Here is a 23,172-nt window from a genome sequence, read left to right on the forward strand (position 1 = left end):
CTGCAGAAGAGCGCCTGGACAATCATTTTTGAAAATATGCCCTGTGCAGAACTGCTTAACCTGTACTTAGCTAAATATCAAGAGACTGCTTATATTGGCCTTACTATTTTGTATCTGTTGCCAGGAAAGAAACCCTTCATTCCTATAAAAATCATTAAGAGTAAAAAACCCCAATTTTGCCCACTGATCACAATTTTGACGTGACCACTGTATTCCCAAAGGAATACATTCCTTTAATTTCATCTGGGGGTGGAGCCACGGAATATCATAAATTCACGAAATTTTCTGGAAAAGCAGAGTAATCACCCTTTGGGTCTTATAGCGTGTTTATTTGGCATCGAGCAACTCCTCTGCGTTGTTGTAATTAAGCCAGTTAAGGATTGAGGCATAATAATATAGCCGTACATCTGGTAAAGCTAAGCCCCCGTCCACTATTTCTAATTGAGGAATCTGTCATTTTATTCTCGATTTTTGTGCAGACCAAATAAAACGTCGACATTCAGACTGGACGGAATCAAAAAAGGATTTTGGAATTTTAATCATTAAATTGGAGAAAAGAAATAAAAATAGCGGGAGAATATTCATTTTAATAAGGGCAAATTTTTTGTTTTGTTTAAAGTGGAAATAAAATTCAAAAGATATAAATCTTCCAATCTAGTGGTCACAAAAATCCCAAGATATCTTATTGGCTTGGCTACAATATAATGTTCCTGCATGGCAAGGGGCAAAATATCAGCCGTGCTGTTAAAGAGAATAACCTCTGATTTAGAATGATTGATTTTATATCCTCCAATATTAGTAAACTCCCCGATTTTATCCAAGGCTCTTGTTAAATTATCCTTATATGCTGCTCGATAGAGCGCCGTATCATCGGCAAAGAGTTTAAGTTTTGCCGAACCCAGTAAGGGAGCGGTTATAGTTTCATCCTGCCGAATAGCACATGCCAGCCTTGGCGTGTCCCCAGGCTGATAGAGATTGTACCTACGATATCTCTATTGATGATAATGGAGGCTTTCGCATTAAGGTACAGGTTTTTCACCACATGGTAGAATTCACTTGGAATCGCGAATTTCTTTAAGATTGTAAATAAAACCTGCCATTGTACTCTGTCAAAGGCTTTTTCAGCATCATGCATTATTACAGCCGCCTTAGTTTTACTAATACAAAAATAATCAATCGCCTACACCAAATAATGAGTATTGGAAGCCAATAGTCTATTTTTGAGAAAGCCGTTCTGATCATGCTGGATCAGTGTAGGGGCGACCTGCGCAAGTCTATTTGTCAAGATTTTAGTAAAAATTTTGTAGTTGGAGTTTAATAGACTGATAGGCCTATACGAGTTGACCTCATCTTTTTCCTTTTTTAACAAAGCTTATTACCGCTGTTTGAGTGAAATTTTCCGGAACTGGACCCCCCTCCAAGAAGCCCGTTGAATGGCGTACTTAAAAATACAGCAAGTTGAGGGGAGAAGATCTTATAGTTTTGTCTGGCCCGCAGGCCTTAGCAGCCGTAGAAAGTTTTATCGCTTGAGTAACTTCGTCGAGGGAAATATCTGATCGCAAGAGCTCTTGCACCTCAGAAAATAGAGTAGGGATATTTATCTTATCAAGCCAATCTAGAGCGACCCCTGGGCTGGTATTATGTGTCTCGGTATAGAGGTCTTTGTAGTGATTAAGAAAAACATCTGAGATCTCCATGGGGAGTGACGTAAAGCGCAGAGTAGTTGGATCTAAACATTTTTTAATATGGTTCGAATTTGATCTCCTTTTTGCAGACCAAGCCAGAAATTTACCTATGTGCTCGCTTTCCTTGTATCTTTTCTGTAGAACCGAGTCATGGTGTAAAATTTCTTTGGATACAAAAAAATCATGTAAATTGGACTTGGCACCAGCGAGTTTAGCTTTCCTTTCTGGAGTTGGCATAGCAAGATATTCTGCGGTAATGTGGCTAAGCTCTTTCTCGAGCAGAGATCTTAAAGCGGTCTCTTTTTTGCTCTTAAAGACCAAAAATGCAATCACCTCACCTCGAAAAAAGGCTTTTAAAGCATTCCAGACAGAAAATGTGGAAGCGGTGTTGATATTTAATTTGAAAAATTCCTCTAGTGCCAAGCGCATGTGCGCGACCCATTGTTCATCAATAAGAAGTGATTTATCGAATATCCATCTGGGCCTAATTTTCGTTTGAATCTTAATTTCAAACTTCACAGTGATCAGAGCATGATCTGAAAAAGGATTTTCACAGACCTCAGACTCAGCCTTTAAAAGAGTATGTGAGATCAAATAAAAGTCAATCCTAGAAGAGGAATGAAATCTACCTGAATAACAAGTATATTGCCTTTTGTCTGTATATTGGTCCCTCCAAGAGTCTACTAGAGAAAAATCCCTTATAAGATCTTGGTATAGCTTTCTGGATTTGGGTTTAGTTTGTTTCTTATTGGCCAGAGAGCAATCTACGGCTGGGTTAATCAACAAGTTTAAATTCCCCCCTAGTACAAGATACCCGGATTGAGTTGTTGCAAAATCATACAGGGACTGTAGGGATAATGGAGAGTCCTCAATAGGGCCATAGTAACTCGCAAAGTTAAAAAGTTGGTCTGAAATCTTCATCTGTATCCAAACCCACCTGGCACTATAATCTTTATGGACCATCAAGATCTCACATTGAAGTTTCTTAGCTACTAAGATAGCAACCCCTCTAACAGCTGCGTTAGATGAGGCATAACATTTGTGTTGAATATAGCCAGGGGCTTTATCTACAGGGGCGCCGTTCTTATAGTGGGTCTCTTGTAAAAGTACAACATCAGCTTGAAAAGATCTAAACCAAGCCATCATAGATCGTCTCTTAACTCTATTATTCAAACCATTGACATTGCAAGACACTATCGTCAGCATTTTAGTAACCATTTTTTTTTTTGCACAATAAGCACTACCTGATAACAGGAAAAAGAGACAAAAAATAAAACATAAAAAACTTGCATAGGTCTTAAAGCTTTTTGTACATGTGCTACATACTATTCCCCCACACGTGCCCCTACCACCCTCCCCTCCCAACCCATTCATGAAGGCCCCACACCAACCGACCCGTGGGCCCCCTTGGACTTGGAACCCTGCCCTTCTTGGCATCCTAGGGTGCCCCCCCCCACACGTGTGAATCCCCTCTCCCCTCCCTTCTTGACCCGGTCTATCCCCCCCTTCTCCCTATGCTGGGGTGCAATGACATGGCACCCAAGGCGATAAGGGGGCGGCTAACACTATCTAGAGAGAGGAAAAAGAGAAAAGGAAAAGAAGAAAATAAAGTTAGACGGAAATGCCTCCATCCAATACCATCTATCCCATACCATTTAGAGTTAAAAAAAGCAGAGAAGAGGCGAAAAAAACACTAACCCTTATTCCCATCTCCTGCATGCTGTAAGGACTGTAAGAACTCCTGAGCTGTTTCCACAAAGTAAAAAATCTTAACCCGCCCTTTGTAAAACACTTTCAATTCGGATTGCTGTATTATACCCGCCGGGGCCCCAAGCTGCTGAAAGGAATTAATCATGCCTCTAAACTCCTTTCTCCTCCGTGCCGCAAAGACGGACATATCTGAAAAGATTTTAAATGAAAAATGATCCGATGTCTGGAATCCTTTGTCTTGAATGGCTCGTGCCAATATCTTGTCCTTGATTCGAAAGTCACCAAAATTTGCAATAATAGTTATTGGGTATTTAGCATAGGGGTACTGCACATAGGGGTACTGCACAGCTGGGACCCGATGAGCTCTGGTGATAGTGAGATCAGTTCGCAGAGTTGCCATTTCTGGACAAACCTATTTAGAAATAAGATCAGAAACAACTTCCACCACAGAACGACCACTCTCGCTACCCTCAGGGACTCCTATAATACGAAGATTACATCTTCGTGAATGGTTTTCTGCTTCGTTGACTTTGATTTGGAGGCTGATGAGTTTGGACTGCAATTTTGAGATCTGGCTAGTGTGCAGAGGCATCTTGTCTTCGTGGTCTGACACCAGTTGTTCTGTGTCAATAATACGTGAAGAGAGATGCAATATATCGGAGTGTATGGAACCTAACTGCGTCCTTTTTCTTTTGTGCTTCCACCTGAGAAAGTTTCATACTTTGCAATTCTGTCAAGATCTGGTGTAATAGAGCATGAGACGTGGCCTGAAAAGCTCCCGGGGATTCCAGCAATTTAGATTGATCTGTCCCTGGGCTAGAGGAAACCACCACAGATGAGATTTTGCCTGGAGCTTCGAGGGCAGTAGTGAATAAAGATGCACCTGGGAGTCTGATTGCTGAATCCTCCCCTGAGACACCTGCCTCGCAATTGTCATGGATGTCTGAAATAAGGCCTTGCTTCGATGTTGTAGGGTTAGCTGGGCGGAAGTTCCCGTTGCTGGGCGGCTGATGTCGTTTCTCTCTCGACAGTTTAGAAAGGAGGAGTGGCTCGTGTCTTTCCCCAAAGCGCGGAAGGCGGCGCGTGGCTGATTCGCGGCCGCTGATACATTGTTGCCACACTTTGAATTAAGTCCCTGGGAGAGTGGCTCATTAAACATTTCTTCAATTCCGGGCAGGAAAAAGAAAAGCTGAGGCGATTCCTCCCTTTTTGGTGCCGGGGTTCCACGTCTACCAGGAGCTGACGGCTGATGGACAACTGGTGCTACATTGTTGCAGCTCATTATCTCGTGGCCCAGGAGAGGGCTTTGACGACGGCTTGCTGAGCATTTTTTTTCTCTGGAGCAGAAAACTTCCAGAGCAGTTCTGCCCTGAATGCGGCTCAGGAAAGTGGTTGGGGGCTTGAATTTCTTTTCCCGGGAGATTCAAAGGCAGATGGTGGTTTTGATTCTAGAGGTGTTACTGTGAACTCTGTAGCCATACCGACAGGAGGCTGAGGCAAATGCCCTTTCTGACCAACGAAAAGCTGCCTTTTTCATCACTGCTGTGCCTCACCCGCCCTTACATGGCAGCTCCTCTCCTTTGGCAATTTCCTCACATTAGAAAGTTTGTGAGCCGTTTCCAGGCTCTCCAGGCCCTCTACAGGTATGTGAGCCGATTGCTTTTCTTCATCGCTAGGGCCCTTGGTCTTCCTGTTTTTTTTTCTTCTAGCTGGCCAGGGGGGTGGACACGGAGGTGGCCCATATAGGTTTGGGTGCAGCTTGTGTCCCTCCTCTTAGGCGCTTAAGCTGTTCTCGCTTAATGCTCTATAAAAGCCATGAAAAGACTCTCCCGGGACAGCACTGTCAAACCCCGACTAGTAGCCAATGTTACACGTGCAGCTATGAATCGCAATATGCTCTCTTCTGTTAAAGAGATGGAGAAGGAGATGGATTCCGGGTTATTAAACGGGAGATCTAAGGCTGTTTCTCCTAGAGAGGATCTGCCCATCGGTAAACCTAGGGAGCAAGAGGCTCGGAAGCTGGCCGCACCTTGGAATTTCACATCTGCCAAAGGTTCCCTTGACTCTACAGATAACACTTCATGTGCTGCAAGCCAGATTGTTGTGGGACACGATACAATTTAGACACCACTTCAACTTTGACCGTCTTGGCATTCTGGACCTTGCTGGACTTCGCTTTTGGGCATCAAGGCTGCAATCAGGAAGACTCCTGCTGCTCCTGATCTCTTCGCTCTGCTTGTCTGCTGCAACGTCCGTGCCTGTGCTCCATACAGGAAACCATCCAAGGCCTGTGGGCATCCAAGACACCTGAGGAAATATCCCTTGAAGTGAAGGAGTCACTCCCTACATCTGCAGGCACTGCAACTAAGCTGACCGGTCTGCTGATCCTGAGCTCCCACAGACTTTGAAAGGTTCAGCAAGGGGTGGTGGTTCTTAACATCCTTCGAGGCCTGCACTGTCCTCTCACCCAGTTTGAGGCCAGTATCCCTGGTCAGAGCCGCAGGAATCAAACTCCTGTGCACTGCGTCGACTTGCAGTTGCAAAGGCTTGTTGGCTTCCTTCCTTCGGACCCCAACCTCAAGCATCTCCAGTGACCAAGATCTTCGTCCTCACCGCATCACTTGCATCGTGGGCTTGCTTCTTTGGTGAACTGTTCGAGGTCCTCTTGCGACTCCAGTGCCTCCGGCCTGAGGGTCCTTTTGAGGGTCACCTTTGAATTCTTTGGGCACCCCTGATTGTTCGGGGCCCTCCTGACTCCCCAACTTGTGGTGAGTCTCCTGAACCGTGCTGGTCGCTGCACTGTACATTCTTCGCTTTACACGTTGTTTGCAGTTGCCAAGGCTTGTTGGTGCTCCCAACGGACACCGACCCCTTAACTTTCAACATCCGACATGGGAAACCTCGTGAACGTCTCCTGGTCTTCCACAGCATCGCCTGGTCTTCACAGCATCAGCTCCAAGGTCACCGTCAACTCTTCTACAGCACCCGACATCGGTGGGCGTTAGTCTTCCGTGCATCCTGGTCACCTCCACGTGGCATAGACTCTGTCCCCTCTGTTTTCAGGTACTTCTTGACTTGAATCCACCTTTAGGTTCCACCGGACACTTTATCCTTCTCCAGCAGTGGCATCTTCCCGAAGTCCTCCACTGGGTTCGATTGCGATTTCCGACGCCACTTCACACCTATGCACCCGGCTACCCTGGGGCAGGTATCCTGGTTCCTAAGGTATCCACGGGTGAGGTGGCTCTCCAACCTTCCGTCTTCTACGGGTTTTTTTCAGGGTCCACTGAGAAGGGCCCTTCTTCTTAAAAATTGCAACCGCGACTTACACGTCAATTTGTATGGAGAATGCTGTTGTGTTCTCACACTGCAAACAACCGTTGTGGGGCTCCTAGATACTCACCTTGGCTGGTTCCTTGGGTCCCCAGGACTTCTACGTCCTCTGAGTATTGTCTTGACTCGAGTTGTGGTTTGCATACCACTATTTTAGTATATGGTTTGGTCTCCCCCTGGGGACCACTGTGTATTCTGTGCTACTTACCTGTTTCTATTACAGAGTATTGTGTGCATTGTGTATATCTCCGGCTAGGAGGTATATGTATGTGTTAGTGAGTGTCTTATAATAAATACATATTTTTATAAATACACTGTGTGGTTCTTTTTTATTTAATCTGTACCTAAAGTGTTATGTTCTGGTAAAACAAGCTGCTTTACACTCCTTCTGGACTAAGCCTGAAGGCTGCTCTCCACAGGTACCACTTAGAGAGCTTTCTAAGGTTGTCTAAGACCACTAAAATCACCATAAGAGTTGTCTGGATCAGTGCAAGTTTTCCACTTACATAAGTGTACATCATACTGATCAGTCTCTCACAGTGTTTTTTCCAGTCATTGGAGAGATCATTTTAATTAACCACAAGGTTCTCAACACAATAGAGGTATCTAAGGCATCAGTCAGTTCAAAGGTAGGAGACTGAATAGGTCATTGATGTCTTTCTAGGAAGGAAGTCATTCTCCCAATGAAGAGGGGGCATCATCAATTTCTTTTAGTTTCTTTTACAGTTTTTTTTGTAAGATAATCTCTTTGATGTAAAGTATAATCCAAAAAACAACTAGATGTGTTAAAATCTGTTAGAAAGAACAATAACACTAGATCGATTGGCATGGAGGGGTTGGTGGGTAAGTATGAGTGGGATTTACTTGTAACAGACAATTGTAAATCCCTCAAGGTTACCCTAGGTCTGTTCTTCACGGACGAGTCTTGTTGGTTCCAACCATTAAAGGACAATGTCGGACATAATGTCCAAACTTTGAACGGTTTAGGCTGAAGTCCTCTTTATGCCGGTGTTTGTTCGCTTCCCTTGTGAATGGACTTCGTACTGCTCTAGTTTGCAGATATTCTCCGGTCATGGATTCCCTTCCAACGCTTAGGTTCATAAGACTAATGACATACGACAAGGCATATTTTTCTTCACCCTGAAGCATTTATCTGGAGAGTAAGGTGCATGATTACATTTGTAGTGGGACAGTTTAATACCCTTGCTAAGTCATCCTCAAGCTCTTCTGCAGCTATTATTGCTGCCTCATCAGTTCAAGTCGAGTCCGTGGGTGTCCTTGGTTAGATAGGAATGGATAAATCTCTGTCTGGTTCTGATGAATTGTCGTAGTTTCAAAAACGAATTACAGCTTATATTGAGCCATGAAGAGTTCGGCAAAATAATTTTGGTTGAAATGTTGAAAGAACTTGTGGAATTAACTTCAAATGATCTCCCACCCAGCTAGTGCACCTCCCCCAATTAAACACAGAACTGAAGACATCAGGTAAAGAGCACTGGCGCTAGGAGCTGTGGATGGACAAAAAAAACACTATTGCTGAATAACAATCCTATTATCTTAAATTGTAGCGTTAGTCCATTAAACGGCATCTAAAGAGTTTACATTTGAATCCATACCACCAGTAGGAGGCCTGGCAATCAGTCAGGATACCTTAGCAAAAAGGTTGTCAGTGGATTGTCAAAACGATCATCAATCCTCCACAGATGCCTGAGTTGCGATACCAAGAGTCTACTGATGCCCACCACAGGTACCATGGATAATATAGGAAAAAGGAAAAAATCCCTGAAGTAGCAAGCTATACTCTTCAGGTTCACAGGTCTCAAAGATTAAACCTTCACCAGTATGGAATGGAGCAACACTATTTGTGACAGATAATTGTTAGCCATTAAAGAGGCTTTTAGTCACTGCCACATTATCTAGAGAAAGCATGTCTTAAAGTTGCAGTAAGGATAGAACATAAGAACTTGGGCTATTTAAGATCCATGAAGTGTACCTTTGCATTTCTGATGGCTTCTTCTAACCACAGCTTCCTCGCCTTGAGAATATTCCCTAGGTGTCAGATTGGATCCAGAAACTTATCATAGTAGTGCTCCCGTGCGCCGCTGTGGCTCTGTGTTGCTTTGTGTTGGCTTCCTTTCACCCCAGATGAAACGGTATGGGACCAAATATAAGTGATATACTTGTGCACCACACACATTCTTTTGTTTCCGTGTATTTGAATGTGATGCCAGAACTCTGCTCCCACTTTAGTCAGTATTTAAACAATTTCCAAAATGAAATCCAGTACCCAAGGGAACTATGTCCACTCCTAAAACTACAGGCTTCAAACCATGCCACGACTACAGAAAACAGAGGTTGGTCATGGACCTGCCCCAGGTGATTTTGTGTTGTTTGGACTCTGGGCACGACTGTGTGTGTCCTCACGGACCCAAAAGTGATATTAGACTGCAAAGTGAATCTGTATGTTGACAAACACAGGAAGAAGTCACAGACCTCGCGTTAGTTCCGCTTTAACTCCAAGTAGAGGGCTGAGTCCCGCTCCCAAGTCCACCCCTGCGAGAGAGTGGTCAAGGTCCTCCGGTAAGTAGAAGTTCAAGCAGAAACATTAGAAGGCAAAGTGGGACTCAACCCTATCCCAATTCTCTTTATCTAAACAGATGTCGCAAGGGCGTAAAGAGGTCAGTCGATCTTGCGTATGATCTCTAATTGAGGAGCAAATTCCTCAGCCGACCCTGATGCACCCAAGTTCTTTAAGCCATCGGTGATGCTGCAGCAGGTTGAGACCTTTTTCAATGGCCATGCTTTGTATCTTTGAATGCTTCTGGGTCCCTCTGGTGTGGCTTCGGGCCCCAAGGATCCACAGGGACCTTCTGTCATTACCACCGGCAGGTCAATCCTCTGTGTCTTCTGAACTTCTTGGACCCATCTAGGTTGCATCAGTCACTCTAGTGCATACTTCCACAGTCTTTCCAAGACCCACATTGGTCCCTTCTCTGTGGTCATCACCGACACCGGCGGGGAATCTGATACAGATCCTGATGTCTGACCCCAAATTGGTGATATATGACGTCGACTCAAGGGCGCTCTCCAAATCCGCTACAGCACACCCACCCACACCACTGAAGTCTGAACCCACTCTTCCACTACCTCAGATGCTCCATTGTCTTTCTGGTTCCGACTCTGACCAGAGCTTGCCACCCACTTAGAGATGATCTTGCCTTCAGTCCTGGATGAACTTATGGCCTCCTTGGTGCAGATCATCAAAATGGCAGAGATGTATCCAAATAATTGTTGCTGGCCTTGATACTGCTGATTATCAGCGGTGAGTGTTTGGCACTAATGTGGTGCTCCATCGCCATGTGTGGATGTGATCCACAGGTTTTTTAAGATAAGTAAAGGCCGCCTTTATGGATAGGCCTTTCAGTGGCTCATACCACAGCCCCTCTCTGGATCTTTCGAACCCTACCAAGCTGTTTTCTCACACGTTCTGAAAATTCTGAGGCTGCTCCAGGGGGTTGGACTGCAGTCTTCCAAGCCCCCACTGAGACTTGGATCTGGCAGGCAATGCACAGGTCACCATAGACATCAGTCCTCCCAGTCTCCTTCTCCTGCAACAACAGTTTCCAAGTCGCTTTAGCTTGCCATTAGCAGCACACCACCACACTGTGGGAGGCAGGATCCAGCACTTCCTTCCAGGATGGCGAACCATTATTTCTGACAGATGGATCCTCCATATCGTGCTGCATGTCTATGGCCTAATCTTTCTTTCTGCCCTGTCACACCTTCAGCCCACATTAGAACAGCTCCTAAATGAGCACCTATCCATTCAAATGCAAGAGGTGCAAACCTTACTCTCCAAAGAAGGCATTGAGACGGTTCCAGACTCAGACATGGGGACGAATTGCTGCAGCTCACTATTTCCTCAAGCCGAAGAAAGTTGGAGGGCTTCAGCTTTTCTTAGATATATGCACTCTGAATGCTTTCCTAAGGAAGAACAAATTCAAAATGCTACTGTTTACCCAGGTTCTGTCTGCCATGGACCCGGCCAACTGGATGGTAGCCTTGGACCTACAGGATGCATATTTTTATACACCCATCCTGCAGTACCCCAGACGTTACCAGTTATAGGAAGGCATAGAGCATTTTCAGTTTGCTGTGGTCCCCTTCGACCTTGCCAGTGCCCCACTGGTGTTCACAAAAATGATGGTGGTGGTTGCCACCCATCTTCAAGGTAGGGGATACTAGTTTTCCCCTAAATTGATGACTGGCTGCTGAAGGTGGGCTCACCGCAGTCAGTCGGGAACCACCGCCAGACAATGGTACCTCCTATCATCGTTGGGATTCTCGCTCAGCAAGCTGAAGTTGCACTTTACTCTTTCGCTTAGGCTACCTTTTCTTTATATACCCAACTTTTATTGATTTTCCAGTACAAAAAGTACATATCAAATCTCTTACAGTAAGTATAAGAACTCTTACAAGTCTCCCCAGTCACTGACCAATCCGGAGTGCTCCGACCATCGTCCCCATACAGGGCTCAAAAAATCCTCCCCTGCTCTCTATGGCGAGGGAGATTTAATCAGGACGAGCTATTATTAGGGCCTACTCGCCCTTCTGAAAATTCTCTAATTTCAGTCACAGAAAGAAAAGTAAATGTAGGAAGACAAACTGACTTGTAACCTCTGTCTCTGAATGCATAGCAATTGTGACAAGATAACAAGATTTAAAGGCATCTTTATTGCTCACAAAGTGAATGAGCAATAGATGCCTTTGAAAGTGATTATCTTGTCACATTTCCTCGGCTTTCAGAGACAGAGGTCAAAAGTCAGTTTGTCTTCCTACATTTACTTTTCTTTCTGTGACTGAAGTTAGAAGATCTTGTAAAGTGAACTGTGTGATTCGCGTTGAGACCAGTTAACTGGTCAAGTACATGACAGTTAGGTCGAGTAGATTTTTCAAGATCTGCAGTTCTAGTAACATTTTCAGGATTTTTCGAGTCCTGCCATATCTTCGCATTTTTACATGGACATTCTCAGCCTCTATAGATCAGTTCTTTGATATTGGCCTGCCAGTCTATGGTAGTCCTCCAGTGCGATGGGCGGGATCCTGTCTTTCCAGCATCAGGCAATGTCCCACTTCCCCACAGGAGTAGCAAGACCTACCATGTTGCGCTTCCCACGTGAGCCTCCCATTTCCTCAAGGATACCTAGTATAATTCTAGGGGTCAAAACAAAGGGAGTCCCCAGCACTTCGGACATCACCACTTCAATGGACCTCCAGCAACCCATCACTGCGGGACAGGACCAGACCATGTGGTAGAATCTGTATTAAATGCTGAGCTCCGGAAGCAGTCTGGTGATTCCATACTGCGGGCATGCCAGAATCACTTCAGGCAAGAGGGCATCTCTTCAGCCAGCTTTGTCTAGTGTGCCTATCCGCCATTCCCATCTGTTTTTGAGGGGCTGGAATTTGTCTAGACTGTTAAGCATTAATGATCTATAAATCTGGGACACCACACCTTTCCTCAGGGAACTCAACAACAGCTTGACCTCGAAGGGGGTAAACTCGGGGAGGCTGAGCAGGTCATTTTGGTGGTCGGCGAGCACATGTTTGAGTTGCAGATACCTGTGAAATGTTTGAGCTGATAAAGAGAACAGAGACTGCAGCTCCTAAAACGACTTCATCATTCCCCTATGCCAAACATCACTCAAATATTTGATTCCAGTTTTATCCCATTTGGTGAACCACTCTAGTAGTGTCACATGGTGTTACCATCTTCTCCTCCAGAGGGAGGTGAGTTGTGTAGGCCTTTTGTCCCAGCCAGTAATCTGTAGTGCCTCCCTCCGAGCCTGCAGTACCACCTTGGTATCCTCTGGAAGGTTTGTGGGCATGGGCCCCGTGTATAAAAGATGCAGGACTTTGTCTATACCTAAAAGGGATGACTCCATCTCATAAACCAGGAATCCCTGCTGCGGCTGCCTTTTATAGGAGCTGTGTTGGACACTAAGCATTTCCAAGCCTTCCCTCCAGGACATTCAGGCTAGGATCCCAATGTTTCAGCCTCTATCCTGGATCTCGGTGAGAGCAGCTCTGAGGCATCTTGGCCTGTTAGCCTCCTTCATCCTGCTGGTCGACTACGCCAGGTGGCATATGCAGGCTCTGCAGTGGAATCAGAAGTCTCAGTAGAACATGTGCAAAGGAAACCAGTTGGATTCCATCGAGCATTTGTAGAAGACTATACAAGATCTGCGTTGGTGGCTGCTCATGCACAGTTGCACCAGCAGCAGACCCCTCTACCTAACCCACCCAGAGCTGATGGTGGTGATGAATATATCACTGCTAGGTTGGGGAAGTCATCTGAAGAGGTAGAGATTAGAGGACTCACTCTGATCTCCATCGGAACCCGGATCCATACAATTTGTTGGTGTTGGAAGCCATTCATCTTGCTCTGAAGGCCTACCTGCCATACCGCAAGGGGGGGCTGGTGCAGGTTCTCACATAGCGTACTACTGCCATGTTATAATGCAACAAGCAGAACAGAGCTGGGGTCCTGGGTCCTGTGCCAAATGGCTCTGCACATCTGATTGTGAACAGTCTGGTGGGATTTTTGAACTCCAGGGCAGATGGTAGTGCCTGGTGGATCATAAATGGCATCTGCATCCTGAGGTGGCACAGGGGGAGCCCTGGGTAGATCGCTCTGCCACCGCCAAAAATCTACAGCGAAAACATTTGAATGTTGGAACTCCCACAAAACCTCTTGCTAGGAAATCCATTCCAGCTGGAGTAGTACTCTGGGCTCCTGTACATCTTCTTGCCTCTTCCTCTCCTTTCCTGAGTTCTGAAGAATAAAAGAAATGACTGGTCCTTAATCATCTTAGTGGCTTCAGATTGGGACATAAGAGTGTGGTCCTCGGATCTCTGGGCATGTGTATTTATCCCTCAAAGGGGCTTCCAGTTCAGGATGATCTTCTGTCCCAGCAGAGCAGGGTTCTGCACATTAACCTTGGCGATCTAGGGGGGCGTGGCCAAGCCGCGGGCTAAGATGGCCGCACGGCGTTGAAGCTCCGCCATCGACCCGGCGCAAACCCTGCTTTCCTCGCCCTCCTGATGCGGGCGCGGGACGCCAGACGCTGCCGCTGACCCTACTAAGACCCCGGAGTGCGCTGGGATGCAGAGCGGACCTCCCGGGCCACGGGGGCGCCCGGTGATGAGCACACCATCCTGAGGCCCAAGATGGCGGGCTGATCCGGGAGCGGGGGACTCGAGTGCGAGGAGGGCGGCCGGCCGTGAGACAGGTACCCGGGGGGCTCGGAGGGGGGGGCATTGAGCACCGGGGTGCTGGCTGGCGGGGGCCCGCTTCTTTCTCCCTACGCCGTTGCGGACCGGAGGACGACCGGGCACAGGGCTCTGGCCCTGCGCTCCGGCCGCGGCCTCGCTCGTTATCTCCTCCCTGGGGCCCCGGACTAATCCGGTCGGGGAGCCTGGGAGGGGTGGCGGGACGGCCTGCTGGGGTTGGGGGGGGGGGGGGCGGTTGGGGCCCTGCGCTGGGCCCGACGCCCGGGTTGTCTCTGCCTCGTCACTTGGGCCCTCTCGGGTTTTGCCATGTGCTCCGCGGCTGGTTGTTGCGCTCCTCCCTTGCCCCACCCGGCGGCGCAGAGTCGTGGCTGCTGAACACATCGCGATGGCGCACTTGATGTTCCATTGGGGCCCTGCTGGCTACACGGAGTCGTGGCTCTTGCCTGCTGCGCAGTGAGGACGTGATCTGTCCGGTGCCCGGTGGGCCCACCATCATCAGTGCTCCAGACCAGATTGGCTAAGGATTGGTCGGACGCTCCATCGCACCATCGCCTCCCTTGCTCTCCACACGTTTGGCGGTTGTGAGAATGGGTCGCAAGGACCCCAAACAGAAAACGCTGCAGTTCGAGAAACTGTCTGAGCAGCCCACGGATAACCCCCCTGACATGCCGGACCCGGCTGGTGGGGCGACCGGCGGCTCGACGACCTAGGCTCCGGCCCCGGACTGGCTACAGGAGATGCGTGCCGGCTTCAGGGCCCTGGATGGTCGCTTTGACGCCCTGAATAAGACGCTGGAAACTATGGGGGCCAAAATCCAGGCCCATGACAAGCGTTTGGGAGAGGCTGAGGCCCGGATCTCGGCAATGGAGGATAAATCGGTACAGGAGACCAAAAGGGTGGACAGATTGGAGCGCATACTGAAGGAAGTGGCCTGCAAAAACGAAGATTTGGAATCGCGCAGTCGGCGCAACAATGTACGGATTATTGGGGTTCCGGAGTCCACGGCCACGGGCAGGCTGGATGTTTTTGTGGAACAACTGTTGGCTGATATCTTTGGGAGAGACTCCTTCACTCCTGGCTTCGTGGTGGAGCATGCCCACCGTTCCCTGGGGCCGAGGCCTAACCCGGGGCTCCCGCCTCGCCCCCTGATTGCCCGCATTATGAACTTCCGAGACCGTGACACGGCCTTGCGGCTTGCCAGAGAGAAGGGCGAGATTACTTGGCAAGGTGCAAAACTCTCATTCTACCCAGACTTCACCGCCATGGTCCAGGAGGCCAGGCGTAAGTATGCGGGGGTGAAGGCGGCGCTCCGGAACCTGGGCCTTAAATATGGCATGCTCTATCCGGCCCGGCTCCGGGTCGAGGTTGATGGCCGAGCTCGGCTATTTGACAATCCCGCTGCGGTGCAGGAGTTTTGCCGTACCTACAAGCCGCGCAGGGGCCCGCCGGGGGGAGATGAGGGTGGACGGTCTCCCCCTGGTAGTGGGTCGGCGGGCAGCCAGGACCTGTTCTTATCCTCCGGTGTCGGCTGAGACTGCGCCCGTTACTGAACATTGCACTGTTTTGACTTTGGTTATTTGAGGACGTATTAACATTTGGAGTATATTGGTGCTGCTGTGCTGGGTTGATTGCGGATCGTTGTCACCCCCCTTTGGTTGAAACCGCTGGGATCGTTTTCTGTTACGATGCTCTATTTTTTGTTGTTTGGTTACACTGGGTATTCCTGCCTAGAGCTATGTTCTTCTTTTTTTCCAGAATTGGGATTGCCTCACGTTTACGTGGTTTGGCTGGGTGGGGGGAGGGGAGTTGGGGTGAGCAATTTTGATTCTATTACTACGGCTATGTGTGAACGAACTTTATTGATACACAGTGACATTCAGATTTTGCTGCTCCCATCACTTGCTGACTGGCATCAATGGCCCACATAGGTTTGAATGAAGCTCCTCTCAATCTACCGTTAATGACTTGGAATGTCCGGGGCCTGAACAACCGGAGTAAATGCAAACAAGTACTGCATTACTTAAATCGGCATCAGGTGGACATTGCTTTTCTCCAAGAGACTCATCTACATGGCCCCATGCCCTCCCGCTTTGCGGCTTCCTGGGGCGCTCACCGATACTTCGCTAATTACAGTAATTATGCCAGAGGCACTGCGGTGCTGATCCATAAGAGAGTCCCGTTTCAGTGCCAGACGTTTCTGAGGGACAGGGAGGGGCGCTACTGTATTGTACAGGGGGTCTTGATGGGCCATGTTGTTACTCTTGTCTGTGTGTATGCCCCCAACACTGATTCCCCGGATTTTTTCAATGCGCTTGCGGCCCAACTGGTAACCCTAGCGCCGGCTGGCGTTTTGCTGGGCGGCGACCTAAACATGTTGCTGGATGTGAGGCTGGATAGCACCTCTGGGGCCACAGACTCTAAGCCTAGGGCAAGGCGCGCATTCCAGGACCTTTGCCGTCGATTCTCATTGACGGATATATGGCGCAGGCGACACCCAAACACTACTGACTACACACACTTTTCAGGGCAGCACAACACTTGGACCAGAATTGACTACTGGCTCCTCTCCCCGGGCCTGTCCCCTTGGTTCCGCGCGTTGAGGACGTTCCCGAGAACGTACTCGGACCACTCCCCAGTCCTGCTTGGCTTAGACGTTCCTCGACCTGAGGGGTTTGAGCGGCAGTGGCGCTTCCCTGGGAGGGCGCTGCTGGATGACCTTTTTGTGCACGAGGTTTCCGAGGCGATAGAGGACTACTTCACCATAAATACTGGCTCGGTGGACTCGTGGGCAGTGCTCTGGGATGGGTTCAAGGCATACATCAGAGGGGTCTGCATTGCTAAGCACGCGGGGGTCCTGAAAGTATTGCGCGCCACGATAACACAACTGGAGACACAGCTAGACGCGCTAGACACTGAGGCGCAGCAGGCACCCGCGGACGAGGTATTCACCAGGCGCTTAAGACTGTTATCTGACTTCCGGGAGGCCGTGGACAGGGAGATCCTGTATCTGGGGAAATACCAGGTTGCGCGTAGGTATGGAGAGGGGGACAGACCAGGGCGCACGCTAGCGCAGGCCTTGCGACCACCATACAGCAAGTCCCTGATCGCCGAGGTGCGGGGCACGGACGGGGAGCTCCGCACAACGCCCGCTGAGATCCGGGACGAGTTCCTGGCCTACTACACAGATCTATACACCACCAAGTTGGGTGACTCCGCGGCCGCGTGTGCGGCCTATTTATCGGAAATCGCCCTTGTGTTCCTGGATAGGGGCATGCAGGAGTTCATGGCGGAACCTATAACTGTGGCGGAGGTGCGGGGGGCGATCAAAGTGCTCCGGGGCTCTTCTGCCCCGGGCCTTGATGGCTTCTCCGCTGACTTCTACAAGGCCTTTTCGGATCTGCTGGCGCCCAAGCTAATAGAGGTGTATGCGGAGGCCTTGGAACGTGGCTCCCTCCCGTCAACTCTTAGGGAGGCGGTCATTGTGCTGCTCCCGAAGCCGAATAAGGACCCTACCTTGTGTGGGTCGTACAGGCCCCTCTCCCTCTTAAACACTGACTATAAGATCTTGGCCAAAATAGTGGCCAACAGGCTTTCCCAGCTGATGGAATTCATTATATTGCCCGCACAGTCCGGCTTTGTCCCCCGCCGCTCGACGTCGCTTAATTTGCGTACGCTCTTCACGGTTCTGCACAGAATTAACCCGACCACTCCGGCTGCAGCGATCCTCCTAGACACCGAAAAAGCGTTCGATTCTTTGGAGTGGCCTTTCTTTCTTTCCGTCATGGAGCGCATGGGCATGCCCACGAACTTCCTGGCGACCGTCAGACTCCTTTATAGTCGCCCTACGGCCCGTTTGCGTCTCAACGGCACGCTCTCTCGCCCATTCTCACTCACGCGCGGTACGCGGCAGGGTTGCCCGCTTTCACCGCTCTTGTTCATTTTGGCTATGGACCCCCTGATTCGGCATTTCCAAGAGCGGCACCTCCACAGGGGTCTCCAGTTTCGGACGGGCCCATTGCTGGCCTCTCTTTATGCCGATGACACAATCCTGTATGTCAGGGAGCCGCAGGCCAACCTGGCCCCCTTGATACATGAGATCCTTCGTTTCGGTAGCCATTCGGGCCTGGGCATAAACTGGCATAAGTCCATCATCTTCCCACTGACTATCGGCACCTCCCCATGGCAATGTGAGTTCCCTCTTGAGTGGTGCTCAGACTCGGTGCGATACTTGGGCATACAAATACATTTGAACACGGACGAAATCATCCACCTCAACTATGACCGCGCGATTGCGCGGCTGGAGACTCAGGTGGATGGGTGGTTGCGGCTCCCGCTCTTTATGTCCGCCAGGATAGCTATTCTTAAAATGATAGTGCTCCCCAAATTCTTGTATCTTTTCAATAACATCCCTATCCCTCTGACCCGGGCCTTCTTCTCCACACTGCGGTTCCTCCTGATTAGGCTGGTCTGGGGTGGGAAACACCCCCGGATCCGCTGGGCGACCCTCACACTCCCACAAGAGCGTGGCGGCCTTGGAGTGCCGGATTTATATTTATACTATCTAGTCGCTCAGTGTGCACATGCCTATGCCTGGTATCACCCTGATGCTCGGATCCCATTCCTTCGCCCAGAGGCGGACTTTGTCCTCCCGGGTCGCCTGTCGACGGTGTTGCCCAAAGGTGTCCCCAGGGACCCAAAGGACATTCAAACTGTGTCTACCACCAGCTGGGCATGGAACAGGCTCTCGCGCTATTTGGCTCAGCCTCTGCTGTATTCGTCTTCCCTCCCGATACCCAACCCTGGGCTGTTACCTGGCACGGATGAAGCACTAGTGCGACGAACGTTGACGAAATTTGACCTCACCAGGATCGGGGACTTGTACCCGGGTGGGCACATTTTCTCGGCGTCAGAGGACACGCGATTAAGTGACGCTACATTCATGGACCGGTTCGTTCTTCGCCGGCTCTATTGCGCCGCCCGGGCGGAGATTCAGGGATTCCCCCTCGAGCCGGCCTCCCTTGAACCTCTCACCATCCTGATTGACGCCGATACGGGGGCACATATTGTTTCCAAGCTGTACAGGGCGTGCGCGGCGCGGGTCCCCTGTGCGGATGATCGTGCTCGGGAGGAGTGGGGGACAGACCTTGGTAGGCCTATCACGGACGAACAATGGACGGCATGTTGCAAGGTCACCGACACAGTGTCATTGAATAGCCGCCACAAACTCCTACATTATAAATTCCTACGCCGTTGGTATATGACCCCGGTTAGACTCCACGCCATTGATCCCGCGCGGCTGCACGCCTGCTGGAAATGTGCTGCACCACATGCCGATTTTGCACACATGGCCTGGACGTGTCCGAGACTGCAGACATTCTGGGCTCAGGTTCACAAGATCCTAGAAGAGATGCTAGGGCTTACACTCATTCCCACTCCTGAGGTCGCACTGTTGGGTTATACGGTCAATTTCCCAAAGAATGTCCGTAAACTGGCCTCTCTAGGGCTTCTTCTGGCCAAGCGGGAGATAGCAAAGCACTGGGGGAGGAAGACAGCTCCCACGTCCAAGACATGGCTTACAGCCATGGCTTTCTGCAGCACGAATAGCGAGATCTACTCTAGTCTCCTCCTAACGATAGCGCGTCCTAGGGACTTCTGGGGCCCTTATAAAACATACATTGCAGGCTTGCCTGGCTCGACCCCGCCATCCCCGAATCCCGGAATAGCTCCCACTGGAGTGGGGTAGGTCGTACCAACCCACTATTACGAAGATGTAGGGGTCCTGCTGGGGTGTCGACGCGGGGATATTAAGCTCCTGGGGTCAGGTACTGTACACCGCGTGGCGTTTTCCCATGTTAGAAATGAGGGCAGGGGAGGGGGACGTCTTTAGAACCCTGGAGTCAGCTCACGGGTCAGGGACCCCCTTGGTTCAGGTTCGGACAAGTGTTGATGATGGATTGGTAGATGGGGTCTTGTTGTCGGTTGCATTCATGATGTGGTATTGTTTATCTCAGGACCGGAAATGTCACAACGCTACTACTGATTGGTTATTTGTGTATCGCACAGCCGCAAAATCTGTATTATTTGATTTGTCTAATTTCAATAAAAACTAAAAAAAAAAAAAAAAAAGAAAACCTTGGCGATCTAGATTGGCACCTGACCCTGGGCCATCTAATCGACTTGATCGATCTCCAACCTTTGGTTGGGGATATTATACTTTCTGCCAGGTGCCCAACTATGCTGGGACATATTTTTTGCCTTGTGCAGAGTCCTCAAGATGGACCCTTTACAAGCCAACCTGTTAGATGTTTTATTGGTTGCTTTGTTTTTGGCCCAGCAAATTGAGCACTATCAAATGATATTTGTCTGACCTTTTACATTTGTCGGACCAACCACCCTTGGTTAAATCACCTGTTACTTTGCTATTTATTATAGGTTTGGTGAACATGTTCTCTCTTAAAACATTTGTGATGTGACAGTGAAACAGTTGCTCTGTCAAGGTGGATAGTACTCTCCATTAGGATCTGCTGTGCAATGCCCAAACAGCAACCCCCACTAGGCATGAGAGCTAATTCCACTAGGGACAAGGCTATCAATACTACATTTGGTATGCGGAGTGCCTGTCATTGACATCTGTCAGTTTGCGATCCTGGGAATCCAACAGCCAGGTCCGACAGGAAGGGCGTTTTTTTAATTCGACCCCACAGAGTCTTTTGTTCTGAGCCCCCTGCACAGATCCTCCACCTTCAGGGAATACTGGTTTGGTATTGCTTCTAAAGGTGAGTCTCAAAAATACTAGTTGAAAAATTCTGACCAATATTTTGCAACCAGATACATATGTCCCTGAAAGGTTTTTTAATAGAAGGCTCATAGACCATCTGAACTAGAAGCGTTACAGGGACGAAAACCCTTACTGTGAGCGACAGAAATTAAACGCAATCACTCCACAAACTGGTAGAAAGCTCCCATGGTGTGGCAGTTACTCAATTTTTGTTTTTCCAAAGCAAACTCCCACTAAGGTTGTTGTTTTTTTTTTTTTTTTTTAAAAAGCAATGTGAAAGGTTTGGAGGATGGCCATCAAAACTCACGGCTGCTTTCTTCCAAATTTTGGCCATGATAGGAACGTCTTCCTATCAGAAAGTGAAAGAGCAGTAATCTCTACTTTTGGGGGGCAGTTGTCTGTTAGCGTAGCAAACCTAATGTCCTCTACTACCCTGACAGATGGAGTCCCACCCATCAAATTTTAAATCTGGCCCACAGTAATTAATGTTCTTTTATTTTTATGGTGGTTATTTAATTTGGGGGTGAGGGGGCATGACAGTGACATAGAGAATGTTAATGTGGTGTTTGAGATTCTATCCCTGTACTTGAATGGCACAGCTGTTATTTTTATCTTGTTTATCACTGTTTTTTTCAGAACCTATATTAGCATGTGGTGCTGATGACAGCCAAATACATTTGTACATTCTCCAGGAAAGGCAGGTAATGAGTTGCCTTTTTAATTTATACATTTGCATTCTTTATCACTTTATTACTGTCAACGTACCACTATTTTTAACCTGGTCAGGAACTGTTGTGTTTCTTCTTTCATTTGCATTGCTTCTTTAAATTGTCTCTTTGCATTGCTTCTTTAATTTGTCTCCTAATACATATGTTCTACCTATCTATACTTTTCTAGGGTAAAGGGACAATCAAACATTCTGCCTTGCTGGGTACTTTGACATCACAAAGTCTATATAACTAAGTGATTCTGGATAGGACTGATACATTAAGAGTGCCAATATTTTGGGAACTCAAGCCATCATCTAAACATTATTCTCTTCCAAGACCTTAACTACAATGAAAGTTGATGTTGTTAAGCAGCTTTAATTCCTCAGAATAGTTCCTTCAATAAGCAGAGCTGAGACCACACCACCTTTTTAACTGTTCAATAAGCAACTCAAAGTCATTGGTTAAGTACACCTCTTAGCCCTTTTCTCTGACTGCCGGGACAGTTAGTGGTTACAAGCCAGTTTCCAAAGTAGTGCTTTCATTTACCACTGATATTCCCGGGCCTTGGGTACTGCTGCACTACAACTCGCTTATACAGTTGTTCTCTTGTCTTTGAAAGAGTACCAGATTGAACAGTAAAGCCTTACTCCACGGAGGTGTCCAGCAAAACCTAAATATTTTAAAAAATAGAGCTCTTTAATGTACAAATGGAAATTGCAGTTTGACTAAGAAAATAAGCCAAAAATCTTAAAAGGTCTTAGAACCATCAGGGACTTTTGAGTTAGTCTCAAATGCTGTTATAGCTCTTTGACAGTAAAGGTCCATGTTCCAAATACCATTTAGCTCTATAGCCAAAGTAAATTCATGGGGAATATTTTGGAAACCTTTCAAGTCTTCGTCAACTCTCAGGTTTATTCTAATTGTTTGCCCAAAGAAAACACAGTATATCAAGTTTGGTATGATATGTCCACCATCTATCCTAGTTCCTTAGCATTCCTTCATGCAGGGTTGGGCAACTCAGCGTATTAATGTCTGTATGGACGACTACCAGCAAAACAGTCTGCAAAAACCAATAAAACTAAAATCCAACCACTCAAGCTGGTACAGGATTACACTCAAATGCAAAATAATTGTTAACAGTGATATGAGCCAGTTCAAACAATGCCTTACTGATTAGTGACCTGGACTAATGAAGGTTCAGCAGTCGACATCCCCATTGAAACCAAGTCCCTTAGGTCTAATTTGTTTCAAGCCAAAGCAACTGAACTAATGATTGGAATGTAACTTGCACCCACAATGACTTCCCTGTGCTAATCTTGAGGGACCTGCTGTAGTCATTTTTCTGGTTGGTTGGTGGGGTTACCCTTGCAAACCGGGACCACTGTTGGATCTAAGTTAGAACTGGAGTTTAGGGTCAGGAGCCAACCTCAACTGTATGTTTAAATGTGTTAATTAGTAATTGACAAAGAGAAACAAGTAGCAATTAACTGAATCAAAATGCACTCTTCATAGCCCAGACACCTAGTTCAGTGAAAGGTTCATTTAACATACCCATGAAGTTAGAATTTAACATTTCTCCGCATGGTGAATGGATCAGAAACAATCTAAGTTGCTCACAAAGGCCCAAGAAGGGAAAGCGAACTAAAGCAAAAAGGTCAGCATA

General features: G+C 48.0%; 1 protein-coding gene across 4 annotated transcripts in view; it reads left to right on the forward strand.

The window, feature by feature from the left end:
* ELP2 (elongator acetyltransferase complex subunit 2) overlaps positions 1-23,172 on the forward strand; it is a 940,461-nt gene that overhangs the window by 273,524 nt on the left and 643,765 nt on the right. For all 4 annotated transcript variants that reach the window (XM_085606785.1, XM_085606787.1, XM_085606786.1 and 1 more), the window contains one exon: positions 21,436-21,500. In XM_085606785.1, the coding sequence (XP_085462911.1) occupies positions 21,436-21,500 (65 nt within the window). The remainder of the gene's footprint in view (positions 1-21,435; positions 21,501-23,172) is intronic.

Source organism: Triturus cristatus, chromosome 5_2, assembly GCF_964204655.1.
Source record: "Triturus cristatus chromosome 5_2, aTriCri1.1, whole genome shotgun sequence".
Classification (NCBI taxonomy): Eukaryota; Metazoa; Chordata; class Amphibia; order Caudata; family Salamandridae; genus Triturus; species Triturus cristatus.